The following is a 22,136-nucleotide window of genomic DNA, read 5'->3' on the forward strand; positions in this document are numbered from 1 at the left end:
ATACCCATATAATGGGATTTTAGAACATACTGTACAATAAGTGGTTATTGCTCTGATATAGTCCAAAAACAAAAAACTATAATTAATTTTGATACAGTTATTTTTTGTGAGTAATGGGTATCTGCATTTTGTACATCTTGTTTAACCTAGGACCGGACAAGAGCTGCTCTTCTGGATAATCTTCATGATGACCTTCATGTGTACACACAGGCTATGCTCGGCCTAGGTCCAGAGGAAGACAAACTTGAGAATGGTGCTCATGGAGGTTTTCTGGAGTCTTTTAAAGTGAGCAAAGAGTTGTACCCATGCCTAATAACAAACCTCAAATGACAGTAAAGGCTTATTTTATATATGTTTTTTATTTCAAATTATAAGAAATCCCTTTTCACAATGTTTTAAGTAGATTAAATATACTAAGAAGTACCTCCTCTGATCTATCACAGCATCCTCTATTAACTTTAAGGGTATGTTCACACGCAAACTCAACAACGTCTGAAAATACGGAGCTTTTTTCGAGGGAAAACAGCTCCTGATTTTCAGACGTTTTTTAAGCCATTTTCGCGGCGATTTTACGGCTGTTTTTTGGAGCTGTTTTCTATAGAATCAATGAAAAACGGCTCCAAAAAGTCCCAAGAAGTGACTTTCACTTCTATTTCGCGGCCGCTTTTTCACACAGCCGTTTTTCAAAACGGCTGCGTATAAAAACGGCCCATCGGAACAGAACGTTGTTTTCCCATTGCAATCAATGGGCAGATGTTTGGAAGCGTTCTGCTTCCGATTTTACGGCCATTTTTTGGGGCGTTTACGGCCCGAAAAAACTCTGTGTGAACATACCCTCATAGGGTCTTCCAGACTTTAGTAATCTATTCAAAATAACAGGGATTAATATAGAGTTGGTCCTCCCTTTGCTGCTATAGTAGCAGTAAGGTGGTTACTGGTTTTGGAAGGTTTTTCACTAGATTTTGGAACAGGACTGTGGAAATTCATGTCCATTAAGCCACCGGAGCATTAGTGAGGTTGAGTGTAATAAGACTTGGCTTACTGTTGTCCTTCTAGTTCATCTCTAAAGGTATTCGATGGGATTGAAGTCATAGTTTTGCACAGGTCAATAAAATTCATCCGCACTAAACACAGCAAATTTTATGGATCTTACTTCATGCACACTGATTCCAGAAGGAGAACTCCGTAGTGAATGGAGCCTCTGAGGACAGACTATTTTTATGCAGTTCACGGAGGTGGCCCCTTCATGTTCAGTGCTCCAGTCCTTCCACTCCGCTGCCCCTCCACTCTGAGTGACAGCTCCTACAGATGGATGCTACAGCTGTCACTCAGAGGGGAGGGGCTGTGGAACATTCAGTGAAGAGAATTGGGAGCACCGCACATGAAGGTGTTGTCTCCGTAAGTGCTTGCAAAAAGGGCGCTTGGTTTATCGGTCATGCAACCTGCATGACCATCCCCCCAGGTATGGTTACGCTGCTCTCCCAGTCCTCTATTTAGCACTGTCGGCAGTTTTGAAGGTTCAAAACTGCTGACAGATTTTCTTTAAACAAGTTGTCTGTTATGAGACAACGCATTTAATATAGATCTTTTAGTAGTTCGCCTTTAAATGCTATAGGTGGAACATAAGCAGATGATGCTGTTTCAGTTGTTCTATTATTTATAATTAAATTAACCAGCATGTAAATTCATGTCCAATTTCAATTTACCATTTAAGTTCCTTAGATGAACGCTGGATTTTCTTACTAAATGGAGCAGTTCCTTAAAATAAAAAATATTTCCCATTAAACATGCACATATATATATAGTGTTTTCTCTAATTGACATCCCATGACCAGATGGCATGTACGAATACTGGGATAGCTGCCAGAACTGACATATAAAGTGGATACAAACAGCTGCAGAATGGTTGATTAAAGAGCAGGGCTCCGATTTTAGCAGCATTTAAACTTCAAAAAGCAGTCTCTGGGTTTTATCAGCATGTAAACCCCTAGTACTCGTGCCACTTTGGAAAATGATGGCTGGCATGGCCGTCTGGTGAGGTGTTTCACTGTAATAACATATTAGATGCTCTATAATTGCTTGGGTGTGCAGCGCTCCTTGTAAGGCCACTTCCAATTACATTCTCATTTGAGACAAGCAGGGTGTCAAGTCTCAATATGTTGTTTAGTAAACTACAAAATTGTGGCCTTGGCATTGTTAATAAGTAATGCTAATAATGTAACACATACACAGATCTATCAATCACAACATTGCTTTGCCAGACTGTAGAAATAGTCATCGGTAGTTCAACTGGACAGTCCCTTTAACAATAAATTGACCGCCCAGTTGTCCATTTATTAATCTATTAGCATATTAGCCGAGAAAGGAACAGGGTATAAAACAAGCTAGGGAGGCAATTTAACTTTTTTTTGGGGACAGGCCAGGTCCACTTTAAAGCCTGGCATGCAAAGGTCCAATAAGCCAATGTTTTGGCATCTTGTGCAAATAGCCCCAAGTGCCATATTAGTCTAGTTCATCCAATGATCTGGCACATGGAATCCAAAAATTGTAGGGCTGGATTTGTTTCAAGGTGAGATAGGAGGCACTTATTAAAAGCTATATAAATAAAATAAAAATGTGGACCATAATTGCTCACCTGGCTACTTTGTGAAGCTGTACGTTGGCTCTAGACATTAGGCACGTGATGCCAGATCCTGTGGATTTCTAATGTCTATAGAGAATGCCCGAGTCAGAGAAACAGGAATTGGACCAGTTGGATTCTGTTAAGGGGGTTTTACACATGAAGATTATCAGGCAGACGAGCGTTCATAGAATAATTGCCCAGGGGAACGTTCAGCAGATGAACGAGCAAACGCTCAATCATCTGCTGGTCGTATCGTTTTAAAAAACTTAAATATTATCGTTGTCGGCAGCACATCTCTCTGTGTAAACAGGGAGACGCGCTGCTGACATGATGATACTGTATGGGGAGGAGCGATCGGAGTAACGACCGCTCGTCCCCATCCATAGCTCCGTGTGACAGGAGCAAACGAGTGCCGATCACCGATGTCCCGTTGATCGGCACTCGCTGCATCGGCCACTTATCGGCCAGTATAAAAGGGCCTTTACTTTTCCGATCCTTTGTTTCCCTCTTCCTGATTTAGGCTATTTTGCTCAAGGCTGTTTACTATGGGTAATCACAGGTATTTTTACCTGTGAAATCTGCATGCTGATTGGCAGGATCTTCCACCCATCCAATGGGCCAAGAATTGACACTGTTTGCGAAATTAGGAATAAAATTCTATTGAATTTGCGATGTCCAAGGAAAGGCCATTGGATTGTACTGTACTGAACTTAAAGAAAACACCCTCAACTCTTTCCCGGTATGACATAGTCAATATACAGTGGATATAAAAAGTCTACACACCCCTGTTAAAATGCCAGGTTTTTGTCGTGTCAAAAAAACAGGTTTTTGTCTTTTTAAAAAAAACAGGTTTTTGTCGTGTCAAAAAAACAGTACAAGATGAATAATTTCAGAACTTTTTCCACAATTAATGTCACCTATAATCTGTACAATTGTATTAAGAAACAAACTGAAATCTTTTTAGGGTGGAAAAACAAAAATAAATAACAAAAATAATGTGGTTGTATAAATATACACACCCTTAAACTAATACTTTGTTGAATTACCCTTTGACTTTATGACAACATTCAGTCTTTTTGGGTAGAAGTCTATCAGCATGGCACATCTTGACTTGGCAATTGGTGCCCACTCTTCTTTGCAAAAACTCTCCAAATCTGTCAGATTGCGAGGGCATCTGCTGTGTGCAGCCCTCTTCAGGTCACATCACAGATTTTCAACGGGATTCAGGTCTGGGCTCTGGCTGGGCCATTCCAAAACTTTGATGATCTTCTGGTGACCCATTATTTTGTTGATTTGGAGGTATGCTTTTGGTCATGTCGTGCTGAAAAGTGAAATTCCTCTTCATCTTCAGCTTTTTAGCAGAGACCTGCAGGTTTTGTCCCAATATTGACTGATATTTGCAACTGTTCATAATTCCCTCCACCCTGACTAAAGCTCCAGTTCCAGCTGCAGAAAAACAGTCCCAAAGCATAATGCTGCCTCTTTTGGTGATGTGCAGTGTTGGCTTTGTGCCAAACATACCTTTTGGAATTATGGCCAAAAAGTTCAACCTTGGTCTCATCAGACCATAACACGTTTTCCCACATGCTGTTGGTAGACTTGATGTGGGTCTTTGCAAAACATAGCTGGGCTTGGATGTTTATCTTTGTTAGAAAATACTTCAGTCTTGCCACCCTACCCCAAAGCCCAGACATATGAAGAATACGGAAGATTGTTGTCACATCCAGTACACAACCAGTACCTGCCAGAAAGTCCTGCAGCTCCTTTTAATGTTGCTGTTATCCTCTTGGTAGCCTCCTGGACCAATTTTCGTCTTGTCTTTTCATCAAGTTTTGAGGAACGTCCAGTTCTAGGTAATGTCACTGTTGTGCCAAATGTAATCCACTTCTTGATGACCATCTTCACTGTGTTCCATGGTATATCTAATGCCTTGGAAATTCTTTAGTACCCTTCTCCTGACTGATGCCTTTCAACAATCAGATCCTTCTGATGTGTTGTAAGCGCTCTACGGACCATGGCTTTTGCTGTCACATGCAACAAAGATGTCAGGAAAATCCTAATAGAGTAGCTGAACTTTATATGTGGTTACTCAGAATCACTTTAAATAATGGCAGCTATGTACTGACTACTATTTAATATGAGTTTAAATGTGATTGGCTAATTCTGAACACAACCACATCCCCAATTATAAGAGGGTGTTAACACATTATTGTAGTTTTGTTATTTTTATTTTTTCCCTCTAAATGATTTTAGTTTGTTTTTCAATGGAATTGTACAGATTATGAGTCACATTAAAGGTGGAGAAAGTTCCAAAATGATTAATCTTGTACTGATTTTTTTACATGACAAAAACCTGGCATTTTAACAGGGGTGTGTAGGCTTTTTATATTCTCAGTGAATGACCAATGCTATTTCTGACATCATATAGGTAATAAAAATTAGGTTGGCCTTTATCAAGTACATCAGCTGCTGTTGCTTACATATAGTGTCTGTTTCCTATGTCCATTGTCTTTTAGTCTATTTAATATTGGTATAGGTCTAACCATAAAGTGCTGTATGTCAAAGTGTGACATGTTCTTTAGAACATTATTATATGTATGCTGCTGTGTAAAATCTTAAAAGGCCGCAGTCCGACAACATACTTGGAAAATATTCCAAAAGTATTTTCTAAAGTTACCATGAAAAATATAAGAGATCACACATCAGTTGGACACTATTCAATGATATAAATATATCCGATAAACTTATGTTTGAGGACAAGGGCATGTTCAACTAGTAATATATGTTTGGATTAATCTTTATACAGTAAACAATTTAACTTATCTCATAGCAAACATTCTCTGGTGGCTTTATGACCAGCACATAATAAAATATATTTGTCTTCCTTTGTCTTTTCTTTGTCTAAGAGAGCGATCCGGGTTCGCAGTCATTCCATGGAAACTATGGTGGGAAGTCAGAAAAAGCATCAATCAGGGGGCATATCTGGGAGTCTGAGCGGAGGCATTGTGCACACAAGTGCTGAAATGACCAAAACCACATTCACTGTAAGCACTGTGAATGTTTACTATTGTGTCTTCTATATTGTATCATTTCTAAGTGTACAGACAAGTAGAAAGGTGTTTTTATTCATATAACAGGGAACATTTTGGCCTCTACAGTTCTTTTATTTTAAGGTATACAACATTAGAATAACCATAGTAACTGAAGGAGCCAAATCACCTACTGAGGTAAACCACCGACTATGCAGTGTGAGTCTCGGCTACTAAATAATAGCAGAGGATTCTGATAAAGTGACAATGGATTACAAAACTGTATACCACTTTCCTGAATATTGGTCTGTCCTACATGTTATATCCATCTAGGCTAGGAGCCATTTGAACAAAGGGGTCCGCTACAAAGTAATATTAATTTTGAATATTTCTCATAAATATAACCTGCAGTCAGTTTTGAAGACTGGTATTTTTGGAAGGAAATGCTCTTGAATTAGTTGTATGCGGACACTTCCTGTGTAGTCTGAGCGTGCAGACTTCCGTTACTCCCGTCTTTCTGCCCCTTTTCTTTTATTTGTAGGTTAGAAAACAGCAGGGCGCAAATCAAAGGGAGTAACACATGACTGGAGGTTCAGACTACACAGAGTTTGTTTGTAGTCTGTAACCATGGAGACACATATGTCTGAAAAGGTGCAGAAAACACAAAACAATAAGATTTTTATAATCAAGGCTATAAGCAAAGGCTGGAGCAAATAAATAATAAATTGCTATTTTTCATTGTGTTTCTTGTAAATGTTTTGCAGCCCCCTGCAGTAGTTACAAAGACACAGTCCAAGAGCCCAGTAAAACGGAGATCTGGTCTCTTCCCTCGATTGCACACCGGAGCAGAAACCCAGTCTGAAAGTCGAACTCGATGGTAAAGTTTGCCTTGCGTTTCTGAAATGAATTATTTTGGGGCAGTGAGTGCCGAACACACCTTACACAACTGATATGAGATAATCTTCTCCAAAGGGTCCAAGAGAAGAACATGATTTCTGAATCAGATCCTCTTTAAATGCATACTGATCACATGAAACGAATAGTACATTTTAAGTTATCCTCCAGCTGTCTGATCCTATGTGTGTACTCAGCATTGCCCTTTTCCTTGACATTTATAACTGTTATATACCTCAGTATCATTGAAGAGAATAACTTTTACAAAGTGTAAGAGGTCCTTCTTACTGCATTAAACTAAAAAGTCTGTGTCCGTCATTGCTTCCTATTTTGAAAAAATATCACCTAAATGTACGGTATCTCACATTTCTGTTTCCATAACTCCCATAAAATGTTATAGAGTGGCAGCGCGCATGCATGTCCATTGCTCCATTCAAACTCCTCCTCATCGGGATCATGCTGCTGGGTGGTGGTTACGGAACTTGCGTTCTAGCGATCAGCAGTCGGACTCTCACTGATCTAACATTTATGACCTACGAAGTAGTAAATCAGTCAAAATACAGTATATGTCCCTCTCATCTTTGAACGCTCTAAATCATTTAGCAGAGTTGAGGGGGTTCCTGTGATCCAATTTTCTGATACAAGCGTTAGGGGACAGGAGGCAGCATGAACTTCTTCTGGCCTCGGTTCTGATATTTCATATTTTAGCGAATGCAACTTTCTTGTTCTTGTTCAATTTTGATAGGACGTTATGTAGAATTTATAATTTAATGAGAATAATCTAAGGATAGTTTCCAGTGTCCCAAAGCTAGAAAGTTTTTTGAAAGCAGATAAACAGATGAATTTGCCGTTCCATTAGAAGATATTTCTTGATGTCCTTTTTGATCATGGCTTTCCGAATTGAAATGACCATGAATGTGTGTGAATTCTTGCTTTCTATTACCAAGCAATTACTTTTGATGGAAGTGCAGGGTACACTTGTTTCCGCCATAGAAAGAGCTGTTCAAATCATATTATATGAGAATATACATCTTCTTTCTAAAAGGTTACGCTGCAGTAGCTGAGAAACAGAGCAATAGCAATCAGCTGCCTATGCAGCGTTATTTACCTGAAGAAGTGAACTTTCTAAAATGTAGAGGCAAAAAATGATGAGGACTCTTAAAATGCTGGGATGGAGCTGTGAGAATGATAGCACCAGCCACAGGGACTGCATAAAGTCTATATAAAACAACACGTGTAAATAGCTCCAGCCGGACTCTTGATTCACTGCTACTTCGGCTGAATGACACCCAGCAGAAACTGACTGCACATGAATTGTGCAATCTATAATTCTTATTCTGTTTGTGAATTTTCTTTCTTCCTCAACATTCAGATAAGTCAATGTACATTGCATGATCCCATTGTTGGACAGTCACAAAGATTTAGATGAATTGATCTGCAAAAAGTTGCCATCAACACATATTGCGGGGAATTTATTAAAACTAATGTAAGGAAAAAGTTGATCAGTTGCATAAAGCACCAATCAAGCTGCCCCATTTATTTTCCAAAAGGTGTCTGAAAAATGAGAGATGGAATCTGATTGGAATCTCCTCTGCCACTTCTCCCTTGCACTAGTTTTGATCTATCTCCCCCATTATATGCTGCACCACATCAACTGCCTATCTAGCCTGGCCGTATCTATATGTATTTCTCTTATATATTGATGTTGCTTGTAATGTATGTTTTCTCAACACTATTTTACAGTTTACAAAGCGTTGCATTATCTTGTACTGTATTATAGTCTAGAGCTGCATTTCTGTCATTCTGTATTATATGCACTGTAAGCCGTTAGGGGAGTGTCCGTCAACAAGCTTACCAAACCGTTTATTTAAACAACCAGCAGAATCGTGAATGCAGCTTTGAGGTATAATACTAAATCAGTACAATATAAGTAAGGCAATGTATTTACAACGTTTTTCATGTTTTTGCGAACATTACATAAAACATATCTAAAGTTTGTTTTCTATATGTTCAATGAGTCATAATATATATATATGGTCTGGTGCTTCATTATTTATGAGCTGCCCATAGCTGTAACAATTTATTTCTTATTGACAGTGATAGCATGTCTGCAACACCGAAAATTTCAGAGTGTGGCCATTCGTCACAGGATGTAAAATCTGAAACCTCATCAAATCCCAGTTCCCCAGAGATATGTCCCAACAAAGAAAGGTAAGGATAATATTGTCATTTTTACTAACCGAATAACACCAATAATTACTCAACTGTGAAAGACACTGATATATATGAAAGTAAGTGAATTTAAAGGGCAATCCCAGTGGTTCCCCCTATGTAGCTGATCACATAGGTTTAGAAGCAGGACTCCGGGAACTACTTTGTCACTGGGAGATTTCCAATAATTATTTAAAAATATTTATTAACAGTTTGCACTTGTCAGTGTGCAAAGGCCAAATGTGCATCTTGTCAATGCTGTGCCATCTACTTAATTTCTACCTATATTACTATGCTATACTATTCTATTTTGTTTATTGAACCAAGGTCCCTTTGGTGTTTCTCCTGCATAGCGATGCTCACAAGCACCCACTATGCAGAGAAGTGCAGGAGAGCCCAATTTCACTGAATTCCCTGAACAGTGGGTATCTGGGAAGGAAAGACTGAGAAGGTTTCACATTGTTAGTTATTCATTCTAAGGATTCATTGTTAGGGTATGTTCACACGCTGAGAGGCATTTACGTGTGAAAAGACAGACTGTTAACAGCTGCCTCGTTTCACACGTAAATGCTCCTCCTCGCATTTTGCGAGCCGTCTGAGACGCTCGTAAATCTTGAGCTGTGCTTCATTGAGTTCAATGAAGAACAGCTCTGCACTGAAGAACTGCTCTGAAGAACAGCCCTGCACTTCTTTGCCGAGGCAGTCCATTTACGCGTTGTCGTTTGACAGCTGTCAAACGACGACGCGTAAATTACAGGTCGTCTGCACAATACGTCGGCAAACCCATTCAAATCAATGGGCAGATGTTTGCCGACGTATTGTAGCCCTATTTTCAGGCGTAAAACGAGGCATAATACGCCTCGTTTACGCCTGGAAATAGGTCGTGTGAACCCAGCCTTAGTTATTCATTCTTAGTTTTTATTCTAAGGATCGTAGGGGTCCCAGCAATCATACACTTCCCTACCAGTATGTAATGACATATTATAGCGATATGCCATCACTTTCTATGGTGGTAAAGCCCCTTTAAAACATATAAGACTCCTGGGAGAATGGGGCTCCATAGAAAAGATAGATCAGGCATCCTGCTGACAGGTACTCTTTTCCAGTAGCTATATTACGTCAGCATCTCTCTGGTTTAGATATTTGTGATAATTTTTTACATATAAACATCTACATCGTTGAGCCATAACTTTAAAACCACTGACAGGTGAAGTGAATAACATTGATTATCTCCATACAATAGCGCCTGTCAAGGTGTGGAATATATTCGGCAGCAAGTGGAAAGTCAGTTCTTGAAGTTGATGTGTTAGAAGCAGGAAAAATGGGCAAGTGTAAGGATCTGAGTGACTTTCACAAGGGCCAAATTGTAATGGCTAGATGACTGGGTTAGAGCATCTCCAAAACAGCAGGAGATATGGGATGTTCCCGGCACGCAGTGGTTAATACCTACTAAAAGTGGTCCAAGAAGGACAAAGTGGTGAACCGGCGACAGGGTCATGAGCGCTCCAAGGCTAAATAATAATGCGTCTGAGGAGCGAAAGTTACGCTGACTGATCCAATCCCACAGAAGAGATACTGTAGCACTAAATGCTGAAAAAGTTAATGCTGGCTATAATAGAAAGGTGTCAAAATACACATTTGGGGCTGCAAAGACGCTGACAGCTCATGCTGACCCCTGTCCACTGCCGAAAGCGCCTACAATGACCAGGTGAGCATCATAATTGGACCATGGAGCAATGGAAGAAGGTGGCCTGGTCTGTTGTATCGCATTTTCTTTTACATCATGTGGATGACTGGATGTGTGTTTATGTTGCTTACCTGGGGAAGAGATGGCACCTGGATGCACTATGGAAAGAAGGCAAGCCGGTTGAGGCAGTGTGATTCGCTGGGTAATGTTATGCTGTGAAACCTTTAGTCCTGGCATTCATGTTGATGGGACTTTGACAGGTACCACCTACCTAAACATTGTTGCAGACTAAGTACAGCTCTTCTTGGCCACCGTATTACCTAATGGCATTGGCCTCTTTAAACAGGATAATGTGCCCTACCACACTGCAAAAATTGTTCCGGAAAGGTTTGCAGAACATGACAAAAGAGTTCAACGTGTTGAGTTTGCCTCTGAATTCTTCCGATCGAGCATCACCAGGACTTACTGTACGTAAAGGATTTTTTTTGCTAACATCTTGATGCAATATACCGCAGGACAACTTCAGAGGTCTTGTGAAGTTCATGTCTCGACAGGTCAAAGTTGTTTTGGTGACAGCGCGAGGGGAACCTATATAATAGGCAGGTGGTTTTATTGTTATGGCTGAACGTTGTTCATGCAATGGTATTCAGAATTCCCTAACATGTCATACCTTTTCTCATATATCCTGACTGTTGTATATAATTCCTCTTTGCAATGTATTACAATACTCTGTAACTACTTCTGGCTAAAACCTGGAAATGATCTACAAGAACATGTTTTTTTTCCACTGGGAAATATCCTGTGCTGTTCTGTACAAGCCTGAACAGTTGTATTTCTAATATAATAAAAACAACCTTCAAGACAGACACACATTCCTCTCCTCATACACGTTCAATGTAACTTTTTCAAGAACTATCTGGGTAATTGACAACAACCACTTATATAATGGCTGAAAGTATGAAGGTCAGCAATGGTTGATCTTCACATTATGTTTTTGACGAACCATTGCCCATTAAAGGGGTTGTATTATATTAAAAAACAGGATATGATTTATTTCAAGAAACAGCGCCACTCTTGTTCATGGTTTGTGTCTGTTATTGCAGCTAATCTTCATTCAAGTGAATGAAGCTGAGCAGCAACACAACACACAGCCTATGGACAAATTGGTGCTATTTCTGGAAAAACAAGCAGACCCTTTTTTCTAAAAAACCAGCCAACCCTTTTAATAAAAGAGCCCCAAGCTTGCAGTTAAAGTGGTTGTTGGTTGTAAACCTGCTCTTTTTGTTAGTTTTGCCTGAAGGTAAGCTGAGCACAGGGTGTCCTGCTACTGGTACTACCAGCTATCATCTGTGGTAGGGTCACACGATGCATCAAAATATTGATACCATTTAGATGCCGTGCACCCTCAAATGGCTCAATACCGTTAATTAATGTATTAACAAAACAGCTTAGTATTGTAATACATGGATGTAGTCAGAGCGGATCTGTGGCTGTGTAATACAGCTATTACCCTGCTCCTGACAAATATGCACGCGCGGTCAGCATGAGGTGATGCGACCACCGCTGCACTTATGAGCGCCGGCACTGCAAAACACCCCCATGTTCTGTCTTCAGTGCCAGCGCCGCGGCACATTAGTGCAGCGCCGGCCGTATCACCTCATGCTGAATGCGCACGCACACTTGTTGTCGGGAGCGGGGCAATGGCTGTATTACACAGCCGCAGCCCTGCTCTAACGGCGGAAATCAGAGAAACCTCTCATCTCTGCCGCTATTCCATTTAATGCTGCGATCAAAGCTGTCTGCAACATTCAGGGGGAAAATGAGAAGGGGGATACCCCTTGGATCGCGTCACAGGGAATTCCTGTGATGCTATCGAGGGACATACCATATTTGGGCAGACAGCCCAGGGTCTATTGAAGGACCCCAGGGCTGTCTGACCATATTTCCTGTTAGGGCATACTTTGGTATGTCCTAACAACTGCTTAAAGTAATGTTAAATATTTTTTTTTTAAAGAAAATACACACACAATTTTTACAATAAACATTAAACTAAAAGTCTCAATACATAAAACATACACATATTTTGTTTCATTGCGACCTTAATAACCTGCAAAACAAAATTATAGCGTCATTTATGATGTGTACGCTGTAAAAAAATAAAATTAAAACTGCTTTCCTTCATTTATTAATGTGAGGCACTTGGTATTATGAATTTAGTACCCCCATGTGCCTCACATTAAGGGTATGTGCACACGATGAGAGGCTTTTACGTCTGAAAAGACAGACTGTTTTCAGGAGACTGCGTCGTTTCAGACGTAAAAGCTCCTCCTCGTAATATGCGAGGCGTCTTTGACGCCTGTAATCTTGAGCTGCTCTTCATTGACTTCAATGAAGAACGGCTCAAATTACGTTGCAAAGAAGTGCCCTGCACTTCTTTGCCGAGACAGTCAATTTACGAGTCGTCGTTTGACAGCTGTCAAACGACGACGCGTAAATTACAGGTCGTCGGCACAATACGTCGGCAAACCCATTCAAATGAATGGGCAGATGTTTGCCGATGTATTGTAGCCCTATTTTCAGGCGTAAATCGAGGCATAATACGCCTCGTTTACGCCTGAAAATAGGTTGTGTGAACCCAGCCTAATAGTAATTAACCCCATCATGTACCTTACACATTAAAGAAGCACTCCACTTTATTATATTGCACCATTCATTTGTACATTGGTGTTTCAGTGGGGTGCTGTGTGCAGAAATACTTACCGATCCCCGCATCTTGTCGTTCTTTGGGTCCAGCGCCGCTCATGTGATCTTCATTCTGACCTGGTCTGGAATCGCTGCTTTTCAGAAAACCGGAAGTCAAGCTCTCAATGCATTCCTATGGAGCCTTGTTTTGGCCCGGTTTACTCAAAAGCACAGTGACTCCGGACAAGTCAGAGTGAAGATCACGTGAGCGGCGCTGGACCTGAAAAAGACAAGATGTGGGGATCGGTAAGTATTTCTGCACACAGCACCCCACTGAAACACCAATGTACAAATGGAGGGTGCAAAAAAAAAAAGTGGAGTGCTTCTTTAACCCAACGTTGTCCATTATGACTGAGAAACATGATGGGGTTAATTGCTATTAATGTGAGGCTCATGGGGGTTCAAAATTCATCACCTCGTGTCTCACATCAGAAAATTGAAGTTTTTATTATTATTGGGAAAGTATCGTTTTGGTATCGAGGATGTCAATATTACACAAAGTATCGATATCAAAGTCTAAATCCTAGTCTGTGGCCTGTGGGGGTATTAACCAGCAAGTGTTCAATTCCTCTGCAGCGCTACCATAGGGACAATGAAGCATTACACAGTGCTTATCGAAAATACATGTACAGTCCATGTTATGCACTGATGGGACAGGTCCTACAGAGTGAGAGTTGTTCTTTGTAGCCACTCTCTGCTCTGGCTGATGGATAAGGGTTCTGAATGGGGGATCTTCCTCTATTAACTAAGAATGCTCCAGTAGGGTATTTGAAAACGGGATGGATAAATCAGACAATCCTTATAAACTAAACTAAAAAAATATATAATTAAGAAAATAACAGAATGACAAACACTTAACATCCTGGGACTTGCATTACTCATTTGATGTCTATGCATTTGATAGATCAAGCTTTGGACATCATATAAATTTGAAGACTTAATCTGGCAGGGATCAATTATATTCATATAAAATTACCAATTTGTTTTTTCGTTTTCCTAAAAAATGTCCTTAAATTGTTGTGTTTTCCAGACCATACATTAAACTGAAAGAGAATGGGCGATCCAATATCTCTCGCTCTTCATCCAGTACGAGCAGTTTCAGCAGCACAGCTGGAGAGAGCGAGGCCATGGAGGAATATGAAAGTGTGGTGAGTATGTTAAACATGTCCTAAAGCAGTGGTGAGGAGATCAAAATAGCTCAGAAAAACCTGATATTATCATTTGTGTGAACAGAGGCAGAGCATCACTAACATCATAATGTATGGCTATAGGGAAAACTGTTTTGGACCATAAACTCTATGAATAACTAAATCTACTTAAAGAGTAATAAAAAAAAATCCCCTTTAAATATAAGTAATTTTTCCTCAGCTGTTTTTGAGTTATTTCTGTTTTTGCAGGGTTGGACATAGACACAAGTTGGCACCAGTGCGGGATGAGTATATGGGGTTCTTGCTCTCCAATAGGCACCCAACCCTTATATTTTGACCTATGAACTATATTTGCTCAGTTCCTTATATGCAATATAATAGACAGTAAGAGGCTGTTAGCTGCTTTTAATGGGGTAACCGTGCAGCTGAACAGGTCTCACATATGTTATGTTCGCCCCTGTTTCTATATGGATGTCATTACAGCTCCCAAAAGAAGAGGCAAACCTTAAAGCTCAAGGGCCTCAATGCAAAATCTATAACAGGCCCCCCAATCTATCAAGCCTTATCTCCTCTTATGGGGCAGAGGGAACTTTTGGGCCCCCACAGTATCAAAGGCCCAGATGCAACTGCAACCCTACAGTTACACCGCTGCCCAATATAGTTTTTAGAGAGCTTTCTGAGACTCCAAAAACAAAAATGTGCTTAGTTGGGTACTGAAAGCTCACGTGTTGAGGCATCAATACATAGGAAGGCAGATTTGTCGTTTATGAATCTGGAAACCTGGCAATATATATAACTTTACAGGACAAGTGAACAATTCCTAGACATATTTACAGGTGCTTTTCATTTTAGGGGTAATGCATAGACAGATCGATATCTTACAGGTGGTTGGTCACCCCTATGACAATTTTTTTTCACATTGACGTTGTGAAACGTGCCATAATCTTCTATTGAGTATTTCCTTTTATTGGTTATGCACATCAACTTCCACCTACACACCCTGGTTCTCGCCATATTATAAGATCAGGACTTCTATGTATATGGATGACGCGATATGTGAGGTCATCAGAGCGACATACTGTATTTCCTGCTAGAAAAAGTCCTGTGTAGTGATCTGTATGTCGTTCTGGCAGTGTCATATGCTCTTCATTTTACACTGGACTGGAAAGTGTCAGAGCCCAGTGCGAAATTAGAAGTCAGTCCAGTTAAAAAGTGTCCTTGCCTATAATGCCAAGTCTGTGGGCAGCGTCAGCATAGTTTATTATCTGTTAACTAAGCAGTTTGAATCAGTATGTGGTACCTAAGTCATGCCATAACACATGGATGAATGGTAGATAAGGACAGGTCAGCACACCATAGTGCATGTGAATTCAATAATTTTTATTCTTTATCACGTCATTCATGTCATGTTCTACACCACTGTGTCAAAATTTCATAAATGTAGCAAAAGCAGCGACGTTTTGGCTTTTAGCCCTTCATCAAGTTTATCAGGATCGGATATGGGTGCAGCACAGTGGATTATCATGGAACTTGACTTCACATATTATAATTCAAAGCTGCATTCATAATTCCTAATGGTTGCTACAGTATTGAATGAAAAGCTTATTAACAAGCACAGCCCTAACGGCCGTGATGACAAGCTCTATACAGACCCTGAACAAGCAGCGGTGCAGAAAGATTTGAGCACATTACATGCTAAAAATCAAATTGGTATAAAATTTGTGAAGTAATGTATTTGCAAAATTACTTAACTACCGATTAATAGTAAAGTTATCTAATATGGTTAAGCCATGCATTAAGTCAGGACCACTTTTTGTCTTTGTCTTACATTTGTAACATATTAAAATTAACATAGGTATATACAGAATTTATCAAATAAATTCTAATAATTAAAAATACAGGGATATAATAGTCTTTATTGTTACTAAACATGCATAGGAAATTAAATATTGCTGTAATATTGTTGGAAACTCCCATGGCACTGGAGAAGCAATACGTTCTTACTCGGACTTACATGATGCATCTGATATGAGTGGTGTCGCCTTCATACAGAATTGACATAACCATTAGGATGTCTTCGGGCGTTTGTTGCCCGCTTGATAACCCTAGTGTGATATATTTTTGACAGCTTGTATCATCATCTCCATCAAATGTTTGGTTTACGATTAAATCACTAGAGAGTTTATATAAAATGATGGTGCAATAGGCGCAAATGTTCTGGTAGCCATAGCAACAAATGATATGACTGCTTAGAGGTATAAAGACATCTTTTCTCATATATAGGATATCTGTACTGCCTCATACTGGTAAATAAGACCCATCCTTTATTTCTGCCTACCTTGAATGAAGTTAAAATTCAATAAAAAGGATCTAAATATATTTTTACAAACGTTTTCCACAGGGCAGCCAACCTCTGACCGCATCACCCTACAAACAGGAAGTGTTTGTCTACAGTCCGTCGCCTAGCCACGAGAACCATGCTTCCACTACCCCCGTAATCATGTGCAGGAGCCCTACAGGTGCTTCCCTTATTAAACTATATGTCGATAGGACTCAATACAGGAGGCCAGTTTCTACTTATGGCACCAGTTGAAGCATGATTTTGCATTCAGGGAAATAGGACAGTGCTTGTTAAACAATGGTCCTTTAAGGCTGGGTTCACACTGAGGTTTTTGCAGGCAGAAAATCTGCCTGCACGCCGATTTTCACTGCGTTTTTCACCCGCGGCTATTGAGCGCCGCGGGCAAAAAACGCACCAAAATACGCTTTCTCTGCCTCCCATTGATGTCAATAGGGGGTCAGAGGCGTAAACGGCCGAAGATAGAGCATGTCACATCTTATTCCCGTGAGCCTGTTTTTCCGCTTGCAGGAAAACAACGCCTCCGCCTCCCATTGAAATCAATGGGAGGCATTTTCGGACATTTTTTGGCGCGTTTTTACGGCGTGGTTTCCGCGTCAAAAAACTTGTCAAAAAACTCTGTGTGAACTGGCCCTAAAGGCTATGTGCACCTTTGATATAATTATATATATTTTTTTAATAAAAATGTCTATCAGTGTGATTGGTTTACTTTTTGAGATACAGCTGCTTTGTATTCTGTATATAGAGCAGTTGTATCTAGCGCTGAAATCTGTATCTGTCAGGACCACGGGACTGACGGGCTCAGTGTTAGTGGGTCTAGCGTGGATCGAGCTGCAATCGGTCACATCTTGGTCCCTAACTTAGATGTGATATATTACAGGTGGATACAGTGTGTCAGAGATATGCAGGACCCGCTTTCACTGAACCCGTCAGTCCCGGGGACCTGACGGATTCAGGTCTTAGCGCTCGATAGAGCTTCTCTGCATACAGAATACAAAGCAGCTGTATCTCAAAACGTAAAGATAATTTTTCATAAAAGTATTTTGAAAGTTGAACCTGATAGACATTTTTTTTATAAAAAACAAACAAACAAACAAACAAACAAACAAACAAACAAACAAACACGATTTCAAAGGTTTACATAGATCTGAACTGAGCATCTTCTTTAGAGGGTTTATAAGGTTTGATATGAACAAACCTTATATACCTGAGTTATTGTAGTGCACATTCATGCAAACATGTACTGTGAAGGTTAAATATTTATTCCTATAAATAGCCATATATAAAGTAAAAGTGCATGGCTTTCCATAGTCCTCTATGGATGTATCCCACATATGTTCTTCATAAGTAATGACTGTATAAATGAGCATCATGTGAATAAACAATGAATCCCTCTCTGCAGTAGCTCATCTATACAGGTACATGGGATACATGAGATGGGCTTACAGAGAGCTATGTATGTACATACAATATCCTGCCCAGAGAGCAAGCTACATGCATATAAAAAAAATCCCCCTGTAGCCGTGGTTCATGAAATCTGCATTATAGGGCCACAATAGCGTGACCACTGAAAGGGTAATTCAACTTTTAAAAAACTTTTGACATGTCAGAAGCTTTGATCACTGGGGGTCTGAGCTCTGAGACCTCCGCTGATCGAAAAAACGTAGCGGCAGAAGAGCTCAGGTAACAGCTGTGCAGCTTCGTTTCTGATCAGCTGTTCTTGGCTTTCCTCGGAGCGGTGTATGGGCTCAATAGCAAGTCTACGAGTCCGTACACCGCTCGCTTGGCTTCCTGAGGAAAGTTTATCAGAAATGAAGTGGCACAGAATTTATTATTATTCTAATAGGAAGATTTTTATTCACAATTTTTTTCTTTCTTTTCCCTTTTCTCATTCTTTTTCTTATTTTGCTGTTGCAACTGAATAAGGCACATAATAAATGAGACCTATGAGAAGTCATATATGAAACACCCTTTCTATGCTGAGTTGTTAATACTCGAAGCACGAGGCTGCAAGAACTAGGTTCTTGCAGGATCTACCTGTGATCTGACCTTGTTTGCCCTTCACACAGAGACATGGATCAAAACCATTGGGACAAAATACACGGCACCTTTCAAGCCCACACTTCCCACCGCAGCCAGTCTTCACTTTAAAATTTTAATTTTTTTCCTTCAAGCCTTCCAAGAGCCATAAAATTTTTATTTTTCCATCAACATAGTAATATGAGGGCTTGTTTATTGCGCGACCAATCATATTTTTTATAAGCGCCATTTTAGTATACTGAAAAACTTTTTAAAAAGTTTTATGGAGTTCAATGGAAAAAAACTGAAATTTTTCCATTATTTTTGTTTTTGTGGCGTTCACCACGCAGTAAAAATTACATGTTAACTTTATTCTACATGTCAGTACAAATTTTATGGCAATTCCAAATTAATAGTTTTTTTTTTAAAGTTTTACTACTTTTACAAAATAAAAACAATTTGTTAAAAAAAATATTTTGTGCAACCGTATTTTGAGACCCATAACTTTTTTAACTTTTTGTCGATGGAGCTGTTTTATTTGTCGAGGCCTTGTTTTTTTTGTGGAATGAGCTGTCGTTTTTTTGGGGATTGATACAACTTTTTGATCCTTTTTATGAAATTTTTTTGGAAGGCAAGGTAACCAAAAAAACAGCAAATGTGGTATTTTTTTCAGGCGCTCCGTGCTGGAAAATTAGCGTTATATCTTAATAGTTCAGATCGTTACAAACACGGCGATACCGCTTGCGTTTATTTTTTCATCGTTTACTGTTTTATCGTTTTTTTATCGTTTTTTCCCAAAAAAACTGGGAAAAAGTTTTCTTTTTAATTTAACATTTTTAATACATATTCTTAAAATAGGGGACATGAGCATGTGATGTTTGATCGCTTGTACAATACACTAAAATACTTATATTATAGTATATAGTGGGTTCTCCTATTAAGCCCTGTCTATGGCATTTATTAGGCCCCTGGCTGCCATAACAACTCATTGGCACCTAGCATTACAGTGAGGCCAACTGGAGGATATCGGCTTAAATGCTGTGGTTGCTATTGACCACCCCATTTAAATGGTTAAACGCTCAGGATCGGAATGATCGTCGATCCCAACCACTATAACAAGGTGTCAGCTGTAATATACGGCCTCCTTAGCCCGCTCTATACAAACCCCTCGAAACGATGACATACATGTACGTCAAATATCAGGAAGGGCTTTAGGAGGTATTCCCATAATGGACAATTATGACCTATCCATAGAATAGGTAATTATTTTTTAATCGCTGAAAGGCCCCACCACTGGGACCCCACTGATCGCGAGAACGGGGGTCCCGAACCCTCAGATTCCCCTCACTACACCCCCATCGCGAGGAGAAGCTTGAATGGAGCAGAGGTTGAGCATGCGCCTGCAGCTTGATTCATTGTCTATGAGAATGACAAAAACAGCCAAGTGCTATACTCGTCTATTTTCGTCATGCCTATAGACTTTAAATGGAACAGCAGGGCACAAGCTTGACCGCCGCTCAATTCAATGTCCTCCTCTGGTTGAGAGTGAGGAGGAACAGGGGGTTCAGGACCCCTGTTCTAACAATCAGTGGGGCGCCCAGAGGTGGGTCCCCCAGCAATTAGAATAGTATCACCTATCCTGTGGATAGCCGATAATTTTTTATTCTGGTACAAACCCTTAAAAAGATGTGAACGTTGGTGTGGAGGATGATTTGGATCCACAAAATGTCCATGTGAGAAGGCTGAGCAAGAATTGTTGTCCTAAGAACCTGGAGGTAGTTATGTCTCAGGATTTTGGCCTGTAACTTCAAGCAGTGGTAACTCAGTACAGAATTAAGATATTAAGCAATGGTTTTCACATTTTAGAGGAATCTTAAAGGACCATTGTTATTTCTATTTTCACATTACATTATAATTGTATCAGTTGAAACAATGTCATACAAGATTTTTTAACTTTTTTTATGTCGGGAAGCACATTAGCCATACATCTTTTAATACTATAGGTAGCTGGTAAATTGATCATTATCTTCCCATATATCGTCTGAAGGAAAAAAAGGTGAATGAAGTAATTAAATTAAGTGCACCTCTGATCATTTTTCCTTCTCACAGATGTAAAGAGTAGAAATTCCCCAAGATCCAACCTCAAATTTCGTTTTGATAAACTCAGCCAGTCAAGTTCCGGCTCAAGTACAGTAAGTAGCATTGTCTACAGGGGTCCAACCCTAGACAGCTTGGGCGAGCTGTACTATTGTGTCATATAAGATGGGTTGTGAAAACTATGAGCATCAGACATAGGTAATAGGATAGTCCCAACACCTATTATTCTTCGTGCCTGTGCTGTGACTGGCTTCTTCCATCATTCTTGGGAATGTTTAGGAGGTTTTACAGCAATTTGTTTTATGTTGTTTTATGTTGTCAAATGTAAGGCATGTATTTACACTGTACCATAGAAGTGGAAACCATAAGCAAAGGACATGACTTTTCTATATATGGATCTTAGATTTATCTTGTCTAGTTCCTTAGAAGTTGGTATTTTTAAAAAAAGTAATGTCAAAGATTTACACCATCTGACAACTTGATAGTTAAAGGGATTGTCCGGGCGTGGGGCGGCTTTTCAGACGGATGACCTAGCCACAGGATAGGTTATCAGTATATGGTTGGTGGGGGTCCAACACCTGGAACCCCGCACTGATCAGCTGTTCCGTCTACCTCCAGGCACCGGATGTCTGTGCCGGAAGCAGTACTGCAGCTCCGCTCCTATTCAAGTGAATAGAAGCAGAGTTGCAGTACTGCAACACAGGTGCTATACAGTGTATAGAGCCATCTGCTTCCGGCACCGGCAGGTGCCCGGAGGCAGCCGATACAGCAGATCACTGCGGGGTCTGCACCAATCATATACTGATGACCTATCCTGGGAAAAGGTCATCAGCATGAAAAAACACCCCATGCCCGGACAACCCCTTTAAGTCTATCAATACTTCTTGTCATATGGTCCGATGTTTTTTTTTTGCACAAAATTGGCCACGTAAGCCACATAAATAATCCAGTGCCTGAGAGCTTGCAACATAAAAAGCAGCTTAGTCTTCATAAATTGTGTTTTCTAATTTGCCGAGTATTGGCTTATAGTAATCTATACAATTTATTTTCAATCAGAGCAGGCTTGCACTAAATTGTTTTATAGCTGATAACATTGCTTGCGCATAAAACTTGACTAACCTGCATAGCTAGCTACTAATATGCTCATCATCATCATCAATAAATAATGCGTTCAAAGAGTCAGGAACCAGCATCCATAACAGTATGTGCACCAACCAGTCTTTAAGAGCCACTTCTAGAATGTAATATATAAGTTAAAGAGGCTCTGTCACCACATAAGTGCCCTATCTCCTACATAAGGAGATCGGCGCTATAATGTAGGTGACAG

The 22,136-nt window shown here is 39.9% G+C and overlaps 1 protein-coding gene across 6 annotated transcripts in view; it reads left to right on the forward strand.

The window, feature by feature from the left end:
• Positions 1-22,136, forward strand: part of RAP1GAP2 (RAP1 GTPase activating protein 2) — a 669,125-nt gene that overhangs the window by 640,770 nt on the left and 6,219 nt on the right. For 4 of the 6 annotated variants that reach the window (XM_075854239.1, XM_075854235.1, XM_075854234.1 and 1 more), the window contains 7 exons: positions 151-285; positions 5,530-5,667; positions 6,417-6,529; positions 8,644-8,757; positions 14,217-14,334; positions 16,736-16,853; positions 20,822-20,904. In XM_075854239.1, coding sequence (XP_075710354.1) covers positions 151-285; positions 5,530-5,667; positions 6,417-6,529; positions 8,644-8,757; positions 14,217-14,334; positions 16,736-16,853; positions 20,822-20,904 — 819 coding nt within the window. The remainder of the gene's footprint in view (positions 1-150; positions 286-5,529; positions 5,668-6,416; positions 6,530-8,643; positions 8,758-14,216; positions 14,335-16,735; positions 16,854-20,821; positions 20,905-22,136) is intronic. The other 2 variants (XM_075854236.1, XM_075854238.1) reach the window with 2 other exon arrangements.

The sequence above is a fragment of the Rhinoderma darwinii genome, chromosome 2 (genome assembly GCF_050947455.1).
Source record: "Rhinoderma darwinii isolate aRhiDar2 chromosome 2, aRhiDar2.hap1, whole genome shotgun sequence".
Lineage (NCBI taxonomy): Eukaryota > Metazoa > Chordata > Amphibia > Anura > Rhinodermatidae > Rhinoderma > Rhinoderma darwinii.